Source organism: Chaetura pelagica, unplaced genomic scaffold, assembly GCF_000747805.2.
Source record: "Chaetura pelagica isolate M959 unplaced genomic scaffold, ChaPel_1.0 scaffold90, whole genome shotgun sequence".
Taxonomy (NCBI): domain Eukaryota; kingdom Metazoa; phylum Chordata; class Aves; order Apodiformes; family Apodidae; genus Chaetura; species Chaetura pelagica.
The window spans coordinates 4,076,667-4,094,752 of NW_009953496.1; the positions used below are offsets into that span (position 1 = coordinate 4,076,667).

The window sequence follows — 18,086 nt, forward strand, 5'->3', positions numbered from 1 at the left end:
TCTAGTTTTACTACTCCTATGTGGCCAGAACACAAATTATTTTCCTGGGAGTGGGAAGAGGAAAGGAACAGACTCCTCACAACCACTCTATATATTTCTGATTTGCTTCTGACTTGGTGCAAATTAATGAATATTAAGTGGGTTCCAGTCACTCCAGAAATGTTTCTTCAAAAACGATAAAACCAGATAAAGTGAAAAATACCATTTTCTGTTTGCTTACCTGGAACACCATGATGAGTGGGTTTCCTATTTAACTGGGAGACTTTTTGGCATGTTTTTTTGCAGGTTTTTTGGTTTTGGTTTGGTTTTGGCAAAGGTGTAGTCTTCAGTGTTTTTACAGCAGTGGCTATTACAGAATCTATGTCTCTTGCACTTCTTATCTTGGAGGGCGGACAAAATAAACAAACTGAAAATAATACTACAATGAACAGTAAATGATGAATGGCTTACAGTACAAAAAACAGTGTAAAAAGGAAGACAAGTTTAAATATTGTTGTGTATGAAAGGGATGAAAATAATACAAGAATGAGAATAAGTAAAATGATAGGCTGGAACATCTGGGAAAGTAAATACAAAGACAGAGAGAACAGTCCATTAATGGAATAGCAAGTCCGAAGTTTACACCAAAAAAAATAGTGAATCAGATTATGCTGGTGGAGGGACCAAGTGCCCATCTCCCATTGACTTCAGAAGGAGTTCTGCATGGCCATGCCCTGAAATGTCCAATTTAATAATTGCTGTTATTTTTTTAAAGGAAACACTAATTACTTTGCTTTAAATTTGTATAAGCCCATGCAGTGCTCTGCCTTTAAGCTAATGGGAGTTCTACAAGCTCAGAGCTATTGCTAGATCAGAAAGTGAGCATGCTGAATGTCATTTCTGTTGGATTTCATGCAATACATGTATAGTAATTGATTAGCTTTAAACTCACTGCGTCTGTGACTTTCTGATACAAGGAAACAAAAAACTAATTAGTCAGCATAGGAATAAGAAATAATAGCTTTCAGCTTCACCTTGCAACTGCTTTGACTGTAAACTATCAGAACAGCACTAAGTAAATTAACATGGCAAGAGACTTGCTAAAGCATTGGCTAATACCACAAGCAACAAGTTTTGCCAACTATGGGGTTGCATGATAAGATAAGGGTAGATAATTTTAATTTTTCATGGCAAAAGATGTTGAGTCAAAGAGGAATTTGCTCTCCAAAGCCTCTCTGCAACCATTCTGCATTAAAATGAACTATGGAAAAGATGCTAGTCATTGCTGCATGCAAGCAGTGACCCTAGGCCTTTGACAACATATATCAGGTACAATACTTCTAATATCCACAATACCATGTGGCTCTGTGACTCTATAAATAGATTTGCATGGTTTACTTTTCTCTGTGGTTTGTCATATTCTCTATAATTTTGGAAATCTAATGTTTCCTCCTGTTTAAAATTTATAAGCTTATCTTTTTATTAATTTAACAGGAACCCAACTGCTAAGAAAACTATCACGTTCATTATGTGTCAAAAATGCTGCCTTCACTGCCTTTACTGGTGATGAAAGCACAATTCTGGCAAATGCAGTTGTGAAGCCAGAAAGGAGTGAAATCTTTCACCTCCTAGAGCACAATTCATTTAATTTTCAGGAGACCAAAATTACTCACTGTTCACAAACAAGGTTTCGTACAGCCAAGTGAGGATTTAAAATAATTTAAGAAACAACGATTTTTGTCTACTGTCTAGAAGAAAGAATTTTTATGTGCCATACATCAAATCTGAGGCTTAATTCACTTGGCAGAGCCTTTTTACCTGTAGGCTGTAATAAGTAAAAGTCTACCTGACTCACTGACAAAGGTTCATCTGCACTTCGATCATCCGAAGACTTCGGAACTTCAAGTCTGTCGATGAAAGCCTGGAGCTCTTTCCTGAAGGCCTTCATCTGTGCATTGATCCGGTAAAGAAGCTCATGCTCACGTATTCTGCTGCCATCGTCTTCCTCATCCATCAGTCCAAAGAGGTCCCCATTTGCTACATAAATTCTCGCCTCTGTTATGATGGTGCTTGTGTCAGAAATTAAGCGATCTATTGTTTTGCCCAGCCGCTCAGCTTCAGAGCGAATGTCCTTCATCTGCTGCCTGTCAGTGAAGCTTTTCTGCCATCCAGAGGGTGTCGGGTAAAAAGACCTCGTGGGTGTCAGACACCGAATGTTGCGGACCTCCTCAGAGTCGCTTTCCCCACCAATGGGGCCTTCCCTTTTGCGGTGAGGGGGACGGGAATCATCATCGCTCTCTTTTTTTCCTGCATCGCTTTCTGCATCACTGTCTCGGGGGCTGCCACGGATTCCAAGATGAGAGGCCAAGTCATAGCGTTGCATGTTGGACATTAAGACTCTGTTCTCATACTGGAGTTGCATGACTTTGCCACTCAGCTCATTGATCTGCATTCGTGCAGCTTTTAGCTCCTCCTGTAACGCTTCTGTCTTGGCATTATCGTGGTGTCTAGAGTTCTCATGGGCCCCGGATTTGTACTTGTACTTGTTCAGCTCAGCTGTTATACGTTTATTCTGTTCTTCCAAATCAGCTAAATTTCTCCTCAGCAATTCTGTTTCATCTTCTACTAGTTGCAAATGCTGCCGTAATTCTGACAGGGATTCGCTCTGTTCTCCCAGGAGTGGATTAGCAGTACCTGAGAAATCATCTCCTCTTAAATCATCAAGCTCTGCTTTCAGTCCTCTATTTTCTACTTCTAGTTCCACTATTTTCCTCCCAAGAATATTAGCTTCCTCCTCCACAAGTCTCAATCGAAGCTTCAGTTCAGCTTCTCTTGTGGTAGGTGGCCCACCTGCTTCACCTTTTGGCAAGGGACTGTCCAAATCCCCGTAAAACGATCTGTATTTTTGCAGTTCATGTTCAAACCTGTCTTTCTCTTTATCAATCTTAGCCATTTTCTTCCTCATCAAGGCTGCTTCTTCTTTGACAAACTGTAACTGGCATTTCAGGTCTTCATTGTCCTCCTTAGAAAAGAGAAAAGAAAAGCATATGAAGAAACTTGATGTAAAACAGGAGACCTCCAGTGGATGGTCTTAAATTACAAGATTAACAATCACAGGTACATAGCTTTAGACACTAAGAGATTTTCCTGCAATCATTTTTTCACTCATCAATGAATTAAAAAGAAGGGAATACACAGTTAAACTTGTAAGAGGGGAAAAGACTACTTTACTTGTGACTGAAGCTTGTACTGTCCCCAGAAAATACATTGTAGGCGTGGGGGGCATATAAAACATCTTTATGTTTTCTAGGCTTGGCTTGCAACACTATAATAGACCTTACAGTGTTCAAAAATCCTGAAAGCAGCACACAGAGGGCTTATAATCTAGTTTCACTGCTGCTCCCATTTACTGTTTTTTTTTGCCTAAAATATATAAAGTACATGGAAGCTGGTGGGTTCTGCTGTAGTACCAATGGTTTGTTTAGGTGGAGCTTGTGAGTGTAGTCTGACTGCAGGTCTGGGGTAAGAGCTCTCTGCTTCACAGCAAATAGGAAAAAAAAAAAAAAGAGCATAGCAAACATGCAAGCAAAGTGCAAGCCTACAAATCATGCACATAATTTTTATAGTGTCCCTGAACCCCCCACATGAGAATCCAGGCTACCTCTGTTGGTGTCTGCTGTGCCTTTTTTTCTGATTTTGGTAGGTCTTTGCTCCCTCTTCTTTTCAGTGATTGCTGAAAGAACAAAATGAGATGCACTCAATAATTCACTAGAGAGGCATATAATTCAGTCACTCACTTAAAATACAGCAAATCAAAAGCAACTACAGAGGAATTATTTTCCTTGAGATAGAAAACACAGAGGGGAGACAGCTGCCCAAAAATGACACAGCAAGGTTATACAAGCATTTGTTTAAATAGTCTATTACCTTTTTTATTCAAAAGACATTTTAAGACTAGTCCATAATGAATGTTTAGCACATGACAGGAGAGGTAAGAAAGCAGGTATCCCAAGTGGCAACTTAGAAACGGGAAAGCTGAGGCAAGCAGTGAAACCCAACTTTAGTCTTGCCCATTTGATATTAATCCTAATGGGACCAAGGCACTTGAAAATGCCTCTAGACAGGCACGTGGACTTAACCTTTGTGGTAGGCAAGCCACATTAAACAGTGTCACTGAGATCCCCTCAGCTGACTTGAGTGTACATCTACAACCTCGCAGTATATCACAGTCACACCTCTGTAGGTGTACACTGCAGACAAACTGCAGAGAAACTCACACATAGATCTGGTTGTTAGGTTTGTTCTGTTTTCAGAACATATGCAAGTAAATACAATTTAAAACCGCTTGGCCTACAAAGTCCTAGTGAGAAACGTAGCATATTAGCTTAAGAAAAGCACCACACAAACACATGTATACACCACCATAAGAGCAAGCTTCTTTGGTGCCTTCCCATCTGCTATGTAGCCAAAGTGAGTGGAAGAGAAACTCCTGCTTTTAGAGCAGGATATTCTGGGATCGGAGCTTGCTAGCATGTCCAGCAAAATCTTGTAATTGCTGACAGTAGAAAGTTCATTAGCTGGCAAGCAGAAGCAGTGGAAAACAACTGCAACCACCCCACTGTCAGCACTCAATAGAGATATTCAAGGAAACAGCAAGAAAGAGGAAAACTAATGAGATTCTATGTTAATACGTAACGTCCCACCTGCAGCTGCTCCACATTTATATGTTCCCCTGGTAAAATGTAGGCCTTGAGGCAGGGTAACGATACAACTGACATCATCTCCCCCTGAAACTATTCTCTGGTAGAAGGAAACCTTGTGCCACTGAGAACATGCATGTCCCTGCACCAGCCAGAGGAGAATCCAGCTGTATCTAAAAGCCACCCAGTTCCATATAATGGGAATTAAAATATGTTCATAATCCTGAAGGAACAGAGTACAGTGGGTGAGTTTACTAAACATAATGATCCTGTCTGGTGCCAATTTTTCTCTTTCTTCTGCAGATCATCCCCACAACAAATATTAAGCTCATGGACTGCTCATTCAAATGGAAAAGTCAATGCCATAGAAATTACTAACATATCAATGAGTAACCACAAGAGATTATTTCCTATGAGGCTTTTTGCTCAAATTTACTATAGTGTTACGCAAGAATTAAGAAAATATACCTCAGATTCAGAATCAGAACTACAATTCACAGATGGATCCACCAAGGAATAGATTTCAAATTTTTATGCCTCCTGCAGAAACACCGAATGCTCTTAACAGACAGCACAATAAAACCAAACAAAAATCATCAGCATCTTAGCTGTGACAGACAGATAGCTGTGAATCTCAGAGTTCTAAAAGAATTCTGAAAGAAATAAAAAATAGTTCAATTAACATCCTTTTCCCTTTAAAATAAAGACAATCACTTTGGGATCCAGCCTACAAACAAAATGCTTCTTCTCCATGGTCACCATTAGCTACCCTATTGCAGACATGGTATGTACATGTGGAAGGTTCATCTGTTGCTTTTCTTTTTGAATTGGCAAATTAATAAAGCATTAGACTTTCAGAGGTGCACTATCCTACTATGTATTACCGCTGATGACACCAATATGTATTATCACTTTGAAAAGTCCCTTTTCAAATCAGCTAGCACCACAAACTTCTCCTTGCACCAGATTCTTGCCAATGCCACCCACTGAGATATAGTTAAATTGTAGTTCTGCTTGATTATCTAAATGTCTTCTATTCACCCTGCTGAGCTCAGCATCTCTCCTCATATAATGAGGTTATGAAATGCTGAGATGTAACTTCTTGTGTACCCTACAACTTTTCAAAAGGGATATATAAAAAAAGTTTCTCCTGGCAAAAAAGAAGAGAAACCACAGAGGGCAAAAAATATTTTTAAGGATTTGTCATAAAATTAATAATAATAATAATAACTATTAATAATTAATTATTAATTAATAAATTAATTAAATAATTAATACTTATTATTATTTTTATTATTGTTGTTGTTGTTGTTTTTCTACTTTCTCTCAATAACTTTTGTCTTGTAGTTTCTTTTCGTAGCCAGGATATCAACATTTCAATTACAGCAATAGTTGTGACTATGCAGTGACTGGGCACTACCTTCTATTCTGCTCTGCTTGAATTACAACAAACCATTCATGGAGCTTGTATTATCCATCAACAAATCATGCTGTTTAGCAGCACCATTTTATAGCAGAAAGCAATGAAGAACATGCACAATTCGATTAGCAGGATGATTTGGGTAAGTGGATTAGGCTCAATTGGAATTTTTTTGTGAAAATGCCATGAGACAATTTCTGATCACTGGAGGTTAAGATCTCACTTGTACATCTCAGCTGACATATGACATCTGCAAAATCACAGTGCCCCATAACATCATGTTAGGGCGCTGAGGCAATACTCCTACAGAATAAATAATGTCACATATCAAGCAGTATATCCTGCTATAAGTAACCAGTTTTTCAGAGGTATATTTCATAAGTTACAGGGGCTACTCTTTCTATCATTTCTCTCAAGCCCTGTACTAGTCCATTTTTACAATCTAATTTTCAAGGTTAAATGATTTATTTTGCTGCTAATGAAAAGAAATATCAAAGCAAAACAGAAAGAGAAATTGAAAAGTTCAAACAAACATATAGCAAAACCAAAAATAGCAACTCAGACTCTTGCAAGTGCATGTACATATTATGTCTGCAACTGGACGCTAACTAAAATTGCCTGCATGTTGTCTGTTTTGACATGCTATCAAATGTTAGGCAGGGACAGTGAATGATTCAGCCACCCTCATGTATAAAATTGGTTTGTTCAAAAATGTTTGATTGCCTTTGTATATAATTCTCTGCTTCTTGATCCTCTTCCCATGTCATAGTGTACCACAAAACTTAGTGTAGTGACACTAAGGACCACTTCTGCTGTTTTCTTGAAATATAGCAAAGAAATCTGCCCTTCAAATTCTAGGAGAGTTTGTTGTGAAGTACAGTTTTTGGGCTCAGACAGTTTTTCTTCCATATAATTTAAAAAATCTTATTCAGTTCATGCTAGTCAATGATTATGAATTTCAGAAGAGACAAGGTAAAAGTAACAAACTGCTTTTGCACTATCTGATCAGTAATGTTTACCACACAGTGATATGGCTGTAATAACCTTGAACCAAGTTACCCATCTGCAGGAGCAAAGAAGTAAAAGATGCATATAATACTGTTTCTATAATGGGAAGTTTGCTAAACTGCTCAAGTACTAATGAAGTATTTCAACAGCACTAGGGATAATAAGACTGGGACATGTGTCATTACATTGTATAATCTCTGCTTACCTCTGAAAGATGTGGTAAAATTGGGTTTGATGTGACTGTTCTCACATTCACTGAAGGCAGCACACATGGGGCTGCAGGTGTGTTCTGGCAATGCTGGGAAGTTTCCAGAGTCTAGATAAGGCCTCAGATAATGTCTGTGTTACATGCACACTAGATGACAAACAATGGGTAATTCTGTTGTGGTGTTCAGCAGCATCAATTCTTAGGTGACCTTTACTGGAGTTTATCCAATGTCTTGCTGGAGATGCTAAGCACTTCTCCAGACCAGATGGTATAATCCTTCTCTTGCCAGCCCTAAACTGCACGCCAAATGTGCGGCCCTAACATCACCTGTGATACTCAATGCTCCTCAGGTATAAAATGATCTGAAATCTACTCAGAAAATAACACAATGCAAAAATAATAGCGTCACATTTCACTGAGTAGCAAAGCTGTAAAATGAACTCAAATTCTCACTGTCTGATACTAAGCTACGGTGAATCTCTCAGTAATTAATAAAGAAGCCCTAAACAAAACATACCAAGATGGATACATTCAAGACACACAGGTTTGATGATTTCAAGTCTGATCTGGGGGCATATGATCTAAAAACCAATGTAGGGAATGTAGAAACCTTTTGCATTTTGAACCAAAACCGCATTGCTAGGGAAAATAACAATATGTGGTATAATTAGGTAAATGTATCCTTTGCAGTACATAAAATGAAGCAGCACATTTATGCTTCCATTACGTTTGCTTCCCTCTTTTTCTTATTTGAAAAAAAACCCACCCTGAGCAGTGTAAGATGAATGCTGTATTTTCAAAGCTCTCCATACGACCTGGTCAAATAGCTGGGCAGACTCAGATAATTTACTTTCTGTGATCACACACTCCTTCATCCACCAGGATATCATAAAACAGTGGAAGCAACTTCTCTGAAGAGGAAGAGGTCTCCTGCCATTTGAACCTTTCAAAAGATGGAAGAGCTAGACATGCCTAGTTCCCCAGCACTATCCAACTTGGCCTCATTATGGATGCAGAAATCGCAGTCAGTTTTACACTTGGCTCCTGAATCCTAAAATGCAAAAGCAAATCTCAGAACACCATCAACATTTTTGAGTGGAAGCGGAGGAATAAGTTATTATTTTGCACAGTAATCTAGTTAAACCTATTTCCTAGGGCTTTCAAAGTAGCTGTTCATTTGTCAGCTCAGTTATTCATCTATTTGGGGAGAAAAGAGTCAGTCGTTTTGTCAGGGTTTGCACAATGCCTGGTACAATGCACTGTGCCAGTCTTTATCTGGGACTGCCAGTAGGACATACAGTGTGTCAACATAAGGATAGCAATAATAACACAGACATAGCTATGGAAATTAGGAATTAAATACATATGAGATTTTGCCAAATCTAAAAAGAGTTTTCTTTCTCACACTTATTATCACATGTAGAGTTTTTCAGTCTTCTCAGAACATTATCTCAGAAGAGACAAAGACATTTTCATGAGAACAGGAAAGTGCAAGCTTGTAACCAGATTAGGTTCATTGCCTCGGTTACAAAAATGCATACATATGAACCAAAGGGTGGTTACAATATCCCAACTAAGGTTAGTCTGAAAATGAAAACCAATGAGAAGGAAAATAAGAATTTTTCTGCACACAATGTGCACCTCTACAGTGCTCGCTGGAAATGTACACAGAAGCCAGTTCTGCAAAGTTGCAGGCTGATCACATATGTACAACTGTGTCCAAGCTCACTTCATGCTGAAGATTTGTATTAAATGTACAGACAGCTCTTGAAGTCTTTCACCTTAAATCACACGGTAGGATGACATCAAGTACATGCATATCTTTGTAGGTTTATAGGCACACAGAAGAGAAAGGAGCTCTGCAGTTCTCCCTACAAGACTGCCCCTCAGTCAACACCTCCAGTTACAGGGACATCTCACCAAAAGAATTAAGATTTTAGCATTCATCCTCAGCAAGTGCATTGACAACAAACTGTGTGGTGAGGTCAACACACTGTAGGGAAGGGATGCCATCCAAAGGGACCTTGACAGGCTTGAGAAGTGCAAACTGCATGACATTCAGCAAGGCCAAGTGCAAGGTCCTGCATCTGTGTCAAGGCAATTCCAAGCACCAATACAGGCTGGGTGTAGAATGGATCAAAAACAGTCCGGAGAAGAAGAACTTGGGGATGATGGTGGACGAGAAGCTCAACATGAGCCAGCAGTGTGCACTTGCAGCCCAGAAAGCTGACTGTGCCCAACTGCATCAAAAGAAGTGTGGCCAGCAGGTAAAGGAGGTGATTCTCCCCTTTCACTTGCCACTCCTGAGATCCCACCTGGAGAACTGTGTTCAGTTCTGGAGCCTCCAACACAAGAAGGACATAGAGGTCCTGAAGCAAGTCCAGAGGAAGTCTACAAAGATTATCAGAGGGATAGAGCACCTCTGCTATGAAGACAGGTTGAGAGATTTGGGTTGTTTGGCTCCAGGAAGACCTTATAGCAGCCTGCCAGTACCTAAAGGGGACCTACAGGAAAGCTGGGAATGGACTTTTTGCAACAGCTTGTAGTGAGAAGACAAGGGGCAATGGATCAAAACTGGAAGAAGGGAGATTTAGGTTAAACGTTAGGAGGAAATTCTTCACTGTGAAGGTGGTAAGACACTGGAACAGGTGGCCCAGGGAAGTTGTGGAAGCCCCATCCCTGAAAGGGTTCAAGGCCAGGCTGGATGGGGCTCTGAGTAAACTGATCTAGTGGGAGGTGTCCCTGACCATGCAAGGTGGTTGGAACTAGATGATCTTTAAGGTCCCTTCCAACTCAAACCATTCTATGACGATTCTATTATTTGAGCTGATGCTTCTTTTGTTTGTGCTTACTTGGAAAAGTTCTATTGTAAAGATAGTCATTTGCAAATTGGCTGAAAAGTATTTTCTGTAATAGAACATACGGGAAGTTTCAAAGGAATTTTGGAACTTGGGTTATTGAAAACAGAGGATCAGAATCCCCAGTGCTCTTAAGTTATGTCAGTGTGATCCTCCACAAATGAAATCTAAGTTTTAATCTAAATTTTGTTGAGCAGCTCATGTAAAAAAGGTGCTCTGGAAAAATAAACCATGGAGGCTAGAAGCTAACATGGAAAAAAGACATTTTAGCAGTTTTGCCATCTCCTCATCTACCTTTCTCACTCTGATTCCAGTCTGCCCTCCCATAAGCCTGCATCCAGTGCTTTTCCTGGTATTTTAACCATCCAAAAATGGACATGAAAGGAAGGAGATTATTGCACCGCTGCCTGGAGCACAATGTCCAGCAGCTTCCCTGACTACAAAGGGCTCAGAAGACCTGTGACTGATCCCCATGCATCATTCTCCTAAATGATGATTCTTCCCCCTAGATGAAACTTGCTCAACTTCTTAAGGCAAATGCTTATTCCCAGCAAGGGATGGGGCTTTGGCTCCTAGGCTGACTCCAAACCTTCACATAGAGGTTTACTTAAAACTGTTATTTATAGGTTTCCTTTGCTAGAATGTGAAAATCTTATTCTGAAATTAAGTTTGACAGTCTTCAGCTCATTATAAATATTTGATCACTGGGATGCATTTTTAACTAGCTGTCAAGAACAAACATCCAATTCTTTAGGATTTATCATAAATGGCACTGAACCACCTGCAAACTAATGCCACAGCAGTCCTAATGAAATTACCCAAGAATCAATTATTATTCCTACACTAATTAATATTTTTTGCTGCTGCCTGGAAAAAAACACCATAAAATAAATATTGCATGAAGACTTTAGATAGAGCAAAGGTTGGAGAAATGTTAAATACTGAAAGGTACAAACCTTGGTGCAATCAAATAATGACTGCTTTAATATGACTAAATATTAAGATACACATGTAAGAACAAGGAGTGAAAGCGATGCGGAGACAACAGGAAAACAGCCTAGAAAAAAGAAAATCACTTGAAAAGCCACATCTCTGAAAAACACTACAGGGTCATAGAGAATAATCAGCTGAAGTAATGTCCAAGTGTAATTTTGTGACCAAAAGTCTTCAGCAAATTCAGATTACAAGGGAGGTACAAATTTTAAACTGTTTCTAGGACAGATTGGGAAGACCTGTGGTAGACTGTTCTCAGCTGTCATTTTTTAACACAGATCATCACCCTTTTCTGAAAAGTAAGCATTGGTTTCAATAAAATAGCTGGGGATGTGACCCATGTTATTCAGGAGGCCATACTACACAGTCCTGGCCTCATAATTTCTGACAGCACGAAACCTGACCAAAGCCTGGGAACGCAGCAACAATACACTTAGAACCACACAACAAGGAAAATGAACCTTTGAATTTGAGATCTATATGTATCATCAAGGAACTGTTCCAATTTAAAACTCTTTCTGGGGCACTGTTACTAGTGTTTCTAATTAATCATGTAATAGAAGATCTAAACTGCTAGCATCTATAAAAATTAAAATAATTCAGCCAAGCCTGTAATATAAAACACTCTTGGTAATTAGGCCAATTGGATGTCACCATCAGTCATGCTTTACAAAGATGTAGAAGCCTCTCATTACACACAGCACTGATGGAAACAGATGTATGGCAAGTAGCTTCTAAGTGCAAGAACTCATCTGTGGCCTCAACAAAGAGTGTGGTTATTATCCTAACATGGATTAATTGCCAAGATAGCCAAAGTCAATTAACACAATCATACAACTAGGATCAGACAAAGCAAAACAGAATTGACACCCACAGGTCTCTTTCTATACATCTCAATATATGCTGTTGTTAATACTAGCAATAGGGATGGAAAAATCATATGTCAAAACAGCAGAAAAAAAAACACTTCAGAAAAGTACACATGCATACCTGAAAGTTTAATCCACTGACCTTCAAAATAAGAAATGCAGTGCTTGGAACTCTTAACTATGGAGCATTATCAAAATCTGAATCTAAAATGCCAGGTGGTTGCATTTCTTGATATTATGAACACTGCAGTAAGTGAAAAATAAACCTTCAGGCTGTAGTGAACAAACATCAAAAGCCTGATGTTCTTGTTCCTGGCTAGTATTGATGCCATGTGATTCCAAATTGCAGTTAAACTGATTCCAGAGCCCAACACACCCTATGGCTGGGTGTTCTCCTTGTCAAGTGACTCCCTGCTCAGTATGTGGTGACATACACCACAGAATACGGGTATAAAACTGTGCAAATGAGAGGGTCTAAAAGAAGGTGGCTCAAAACATGCCATTTTGTTCCCTGAAGTGTAGTACTTACAGGGCAGTTCAGAGGTAGAGCACAACTAGCACACTGGTAACTCAGTGAAGAGTCAGCCAACTGCCTTGCACAATCACATACAATCTCTACTTCTGTCCAGCTCAGCCGCTGAAGCCATTTGTTGGGCAGTATTCCCCATCACTGTACTGTATATAATACTTTCTTTGTTGTACTTTGCTTGTACATCACTCACCTTGCTGCACGTGCCTGATGGAAGGTTTAGTGCTTTGTTCACACACGTACAGCTGTATTGTCCAGAGCACATGCAGTTGCACAAAACACCATGCATATCACTGCAGCAGGAAAAAAGCCCTGCTTAATAGCACATACCTGCCTCCTGTTCACCTGCTGTGTTTTTCCTGAGAATAAAGACAGCTTGGGCAGACTCTGAACTCACCCTGATTAACAGAAACAATCTGGAAACCATTTCCTTTCTCCCCTTCCAGAAGTTACCTTTTCTAGCTCCAGTATGCTTTGCTGCAAGATGAGAAATCAGATTCTGCTTGTTATTAACAAGTATAGACCACAAAATTGAGAAAAAACACAGACCAGGGGCTGAAAAGTACCTCTGGAGGTCTAGTCCAGTCTTCCTGCTCAGAACAGAGTCGACTAAAGCAGGCTTCTCAGGGCCATGTCCTGGGGGGTTCTTGAACATTCCCAAGGATGGAGACACCTTACTGTATAGGCACATGTTCAGTGTTTTATCCACCTTCACCAAAAAAAGTTTGTTCTTGATTTGCCACTGGAAACCACTGAAAAAAAATGTACTCATTCCTCTTGACACTCCCTGGTATCTGGTATCTGTACACATTTATAGGATTCACTCCCCACACACAGCCACTTACTCTTCTCCTGTCAGGTCCTTGAGGGTACCCACCAGGCCTTACTTAGTGGCCCTGAATGCCTCACCTGGAGCCTCCCCACACATCCTGCCCATGGGCCCAGAAGCTCCATTTAAGCTCACACCTGGGAGCTTCAGGTCCTGCTGGAGCTATGTGAAAGGAGTAGTGGTCTCCAGCTCACCATAGGTGTGCCAGTGCCCAGACACGGACCCTGTTCATCTCACCCTGACCTGCAGATTGCCTGCCTGGCTTCACCTCAGAACTGCCTCATCACCCTGAACCTGCCTGGTAATGTGGACTCTTGTTTGAACCTGGCCATGATCTGTGAGTCAGCCCTGTTAACCTCACCGCAGTACTGTGGGACTGGGCCTTGGTTGGCAACACCCCTGGTCCTGCTGTCTGTGTTATCACCAGAGCTCCCCATCCCACAGGGAGGAGCCAGCCCTTGCTGCTCTCCAGGCTGAACAGTCCCAGCTCTCTCAGCCTTGCCTCATATGACAGATCCTCCAATTCCTTAATCCTCTTCATGGTCCTTTGTGGGACTCTCTCCAGTGTGTCCATGTGTCTCTTTTCATGAGGAGCCAAGGACTTGTCCCAGCACTCCAGGTGTGGCCCCATGAGTGCTGAGTAGAGGGGAAAGATCATCTCCCTTGACCTGCTGGTAGGACTCCTCCTAACGCAGCCCAGGACACCATTATCACTCCTTGCTGCAAGTGCACATTGCTGGCTCATGGTCAACGTGGTGTCCAACAGGACCCTCCAATCTTTCTCTGCAAAGCTGCTTCCCAGCCAATTCACCCCCAGCCTGTATTGGTGCCTGGGGTTGTTCCTCCCTAGATGCAGGACTTTGTTCTTCTCTTTGCTGAACTTTGTGAGGCTTCTGTCAGGCCACTTCTCTAGCCTACTGAGGTCCCTCAAATGTCAGTAACACTATTGCCTTCATTATCCTGATGAGCTTCACCAGGGGTTTACACCTACATCCTGGCCCATGGACCCAGAAGCTTCCATCAGGTCTGGGCTTGAACTATGTGGTAGCTGTACCCTTCTCACAGCTGCACACAGCCATGGACCTTCTTGATTTTAACCATCATCTATGGCCTGATTTCCTGGCTTAGCCTTGTCCTTGCCTCATCACTTACCTCAGGACCACTGGACCTGAGAATTGACAACCCAGCTTAATCTCAGACCTGCCTTGTCACCACAAACCTGTTGGATGATCTGGACTCTTGGTTGATCCCAGCTGCCTTCTCCAGGCCTGTTCTGGTCACTTCATTCAGGTACTGGGCCCTGGCTGGTGGGAACTCAGCCCTACAGGCTGTGATACTGTCTTTGGATCTGGGCTCTCAGTTCCTGACAGCAGATCACCCTTGCCCCTTGCTGTTCCCTGACAGGCACACCACTTGTCACCAGTCTTCAGATGGACTTCCTGCTGCTGATTACAACTGTTTGAGACTGGTTGTTCATCAGTAAATTTTCAGTCAACCCTACTGTACAGTTATCTAGACCCTACTTCATCAGCTTGTCTGTGAGAATGTTCAAATCATAGAATCACTAAGGTTGGAAAAGACCTCTAAGGTCATCAAGTCCAACTGTCAACCTAACACTACCATGCCCACTAAACCATGTCCTGAAGAGCCAGTCTATACGTGTTATGAAAGATCGTGTCAAACACCTTAAAAATCAAGAAATCAAGATAAATGATACCCACTGCTTTCCTTTTATCCACAAAGCTAGTTACCTCTTCACAGAAGGCTGTGTTTGGTCAAGCATGATTTTCTCTTTTTAAATCCACGCTAACTGTTCCAAATTACCTTCTTGTCTTTGATATGTTTGGAAATATCTTCCAGAATTATTTCTCCATCACCTTCCCAGGGATTGAAGTGAGGCTGATGGCCCTGTAGTTATCCGCACCCTCCTTCCAGAAGTCAGAAGTGACATTTGCTTTCTTCCAATCCGCAGGAATCTCCCCCAGTTACCATGATCTTTCAAAAATACTCAAGAGTGGCCTTGCAACACCACCAGTCATCTCCCCCAGCACACATGGGTGCATCCCATCAGGCCCCATGGACTTGTGCATGCCCAGTTTGTTTCCATGTTGCCTAACTTGGTCACCATTCATCACATGTCTTTCTTGCTCCAGAATTCTCTAATGATGTCAGACACCTCAGATTTCTGAAAGCTGGTCTAACCAGTAAAGACCAATGCAAAGATTCCTTGCACCATTCACCAGTGTGCACACACTTTCCCTCATCTTCATTTTGCTGCTGATACATCTGTAGAAGCCCTTCACCAGATTCAGCACCAGTATGAGCTGAATCTGATCCCATCCCTGTATGTTTGGACAGTGTCTTTACTTTTCTCTAGGATCACCTTTACTTGATTTCCTGCACACTGGGATGGACCACTCAAAAATCCACAACACTGCAACCAACAGCCTCACCATACTGCATAGTTTTTTAATTTTATTTTTAAGTTCACTGTAGACAAACACAAGAGACTTTATCAAGCATTTGCAGCAAAACATTTAAGTTGGATTGCCTCTTTTTTGGGGTAGGGGGAAAGATGGCTTAGCAACAAATTTGAAAGCAAAGGATTAGCAGTCCAACCAAAAGCCCAGAGTACCACACTACAATTTTTGCATCCTACTACATGCCATTAGCATACTACTTATCAAACAGTATTTTCTCTCTTTCAGGAACTACCCATTAGTCATATATAGCAGCATATAAAAGAAGCTATACGTGTTTCAGTTGGTGTTTCTGATTCCATAGGAATTATGCTAGTCACCCAAGTTGTCAGAACCATCATTAACAAGAAGTAATGAGTAATATATAGATTACTAAATATAGCAATTTCTATGGTAGTTTTGTTACATATTGCTCTGCTGTCTATGTTCCCATTTGAGGCCTTGACACTCTCTTTCACCTGTTTTTACACTGGAAACTGCTCTGAGGTTACTCCCTAAGGGCCCATGTCATGCTGCAGAAGAGTCATCTGTACTGTGAGATGAGAAGGCTCTGCTTCCTCACACTGGCAGCTGAGTTCAGCCAAAACACAAGACAGTGCTTACCTCCATTGCACCACTTTCTGCTTACTCTTCTAAAGCCAGGACAAACTACCTAAGGCTGTGAGGCTCTGCCAAAGAGTTAGCAGGAATACACGCACTTGAAAGATGCACTGGGAAATTCTAGGTGCAGAAAAATAATAAATCCACCAGGCTACAGAATGACCTGGATTTTTAACTGTAGACTTGCTAGCAGCACCAGAGAATGTAAACACAGACAATTGTGTTATGAGGGGTTGCTGAAGAGCTCAATTTAAAACTATGAGAAAGACAGCCCTGAAGCCATCAGTGAGTGCATGCAGTAAAGGGAAACAAAGCTATGGTAATCTTCCTCTGAATCTGAAACAAGTTCAGCTTTGACCTGTATCAGCACATTGCAAATGCTCTGTTTTCCTAGGTGTTTCTTTGAAGACACTGGAGCAGTGAAGCAGTGGACTAAACAGTGGTATAAGGGACAGAAATAATGTATTACTATTATTCATCAAAGCCATGGTGAGACCTCCAGGAAGATTATGACATTTGTTGTGTATTTTTTCCATACAAAAACATGCATCTAAACCTCTGGTTCAGCACTCAGCTCTGCCTGCATAAAGCTTCCCAGCTGGTACCAATTTTGCCAACTCATCTGGATTTTCTTTAAATCTAGAGAATTCTGGCCGACTTCTATACTCCCATTCATGCTTTTGTGGCTGTACAAAGGGGTTGAATTTGTCCACTGTACCATGAAATCTCCTTCTTTAAAAAACTATGCAAAACGTACAGTGTTTTAAAAAAAATTCCAGAGACTTGCCAAAATTACAAAATGGGCAAAAAAAAAAAAAAGATAGTTGAAGTTTAAAAAGCATTTTATATTATTAAAAAAGAAACTTAATCAAAACAACAGAAGAACCAGTGTAGATTTTGTGCTGTCCAACTATGGATCCATTTATGAAAGGCACCATGACAACTCTTGAAAAGCTGGCTAAACCAGGGAGCTCATTTTTACACTTCTAAGTTGCCTGGAAACTTTTTCTTTCATTTGAGCAATCGGGTTGGTATCTCCAAGTCTAAATTATGCATGTAGACACTTGAATGTCCATTTGAGTAAAGAAATAATGAAACTAGGAAGTGCAAAAATAAAAACTTGTCTTCTGTGATTGAGAACCATTACAGAGTGCTAAAAACTTTGTCTTTTCCTAGAAAATATCTAAAATTCTCAGGCTTACAAACTGCACAGTGCCAATAAACTATTAGGAGATGACTGAATATAAACCAAGCAATACTGGAATTCCCAAAGTTTTCTCCATTTGTTAATATGGTTTCATACTTTGAGGATGTTATTGAAGTAAGAAGCAAGATCATCCACTTTGGTAATGAGATACAAAAGGCCTTCTTTCTCCTTCAGATCTCAAGGAAGTCACACTCTAAAGTTTGCAGCAACAGAGACACATCATTTCCAGCCTGCTCCACAGTTAGTTCATGATTACAAACCATTTTCTCTGGTAAACAGTTACCATCCACTACCTGAGCCACAGTTACTGACCTGTCCATTACTCCCATAGACAACTGGACTATTGTGTTGGCTTTGCCACTGCTGGTGATTGCCCATTGCCATTAGTTCTCAGCAGAAGGCATTC

At 40.8% G+C, this 18,086-nt stretch overlaps 1 protein-coding gene across 1 annotated transcript in view; it reads right to left on the reverse strand.

Annotated features, from left to right (window-relative positions):
- Positions 1–287: 287 nt before the first annotated feature.
- SOGA3 (SOGA family member 3) overlaps positions 288–18,086 on the reverse strand; it is a 29,559-nt gene continuing 11,760 nt past the window's right edge. Inside the window, exons 3-5 of the mRNA XM_009999114.1 lie at positions 3,641–3,712; positions 1,826–3,001; positions 288–557 (exon numbers count right to left, since the gene is read on the reverse strand). Of these exons, the coding sequence (XP_009997416.1) occupies positions 447–557; positions 1,826–3,001; positions 3,641–3,712 (1,359 nt within the window). The 3' untranslated portion in view covers positions 288–446. The remainder of the gene's footprint in view (positions 558–1,825; positions 3,002–3,640; positions 3,713–18,086) is intronic.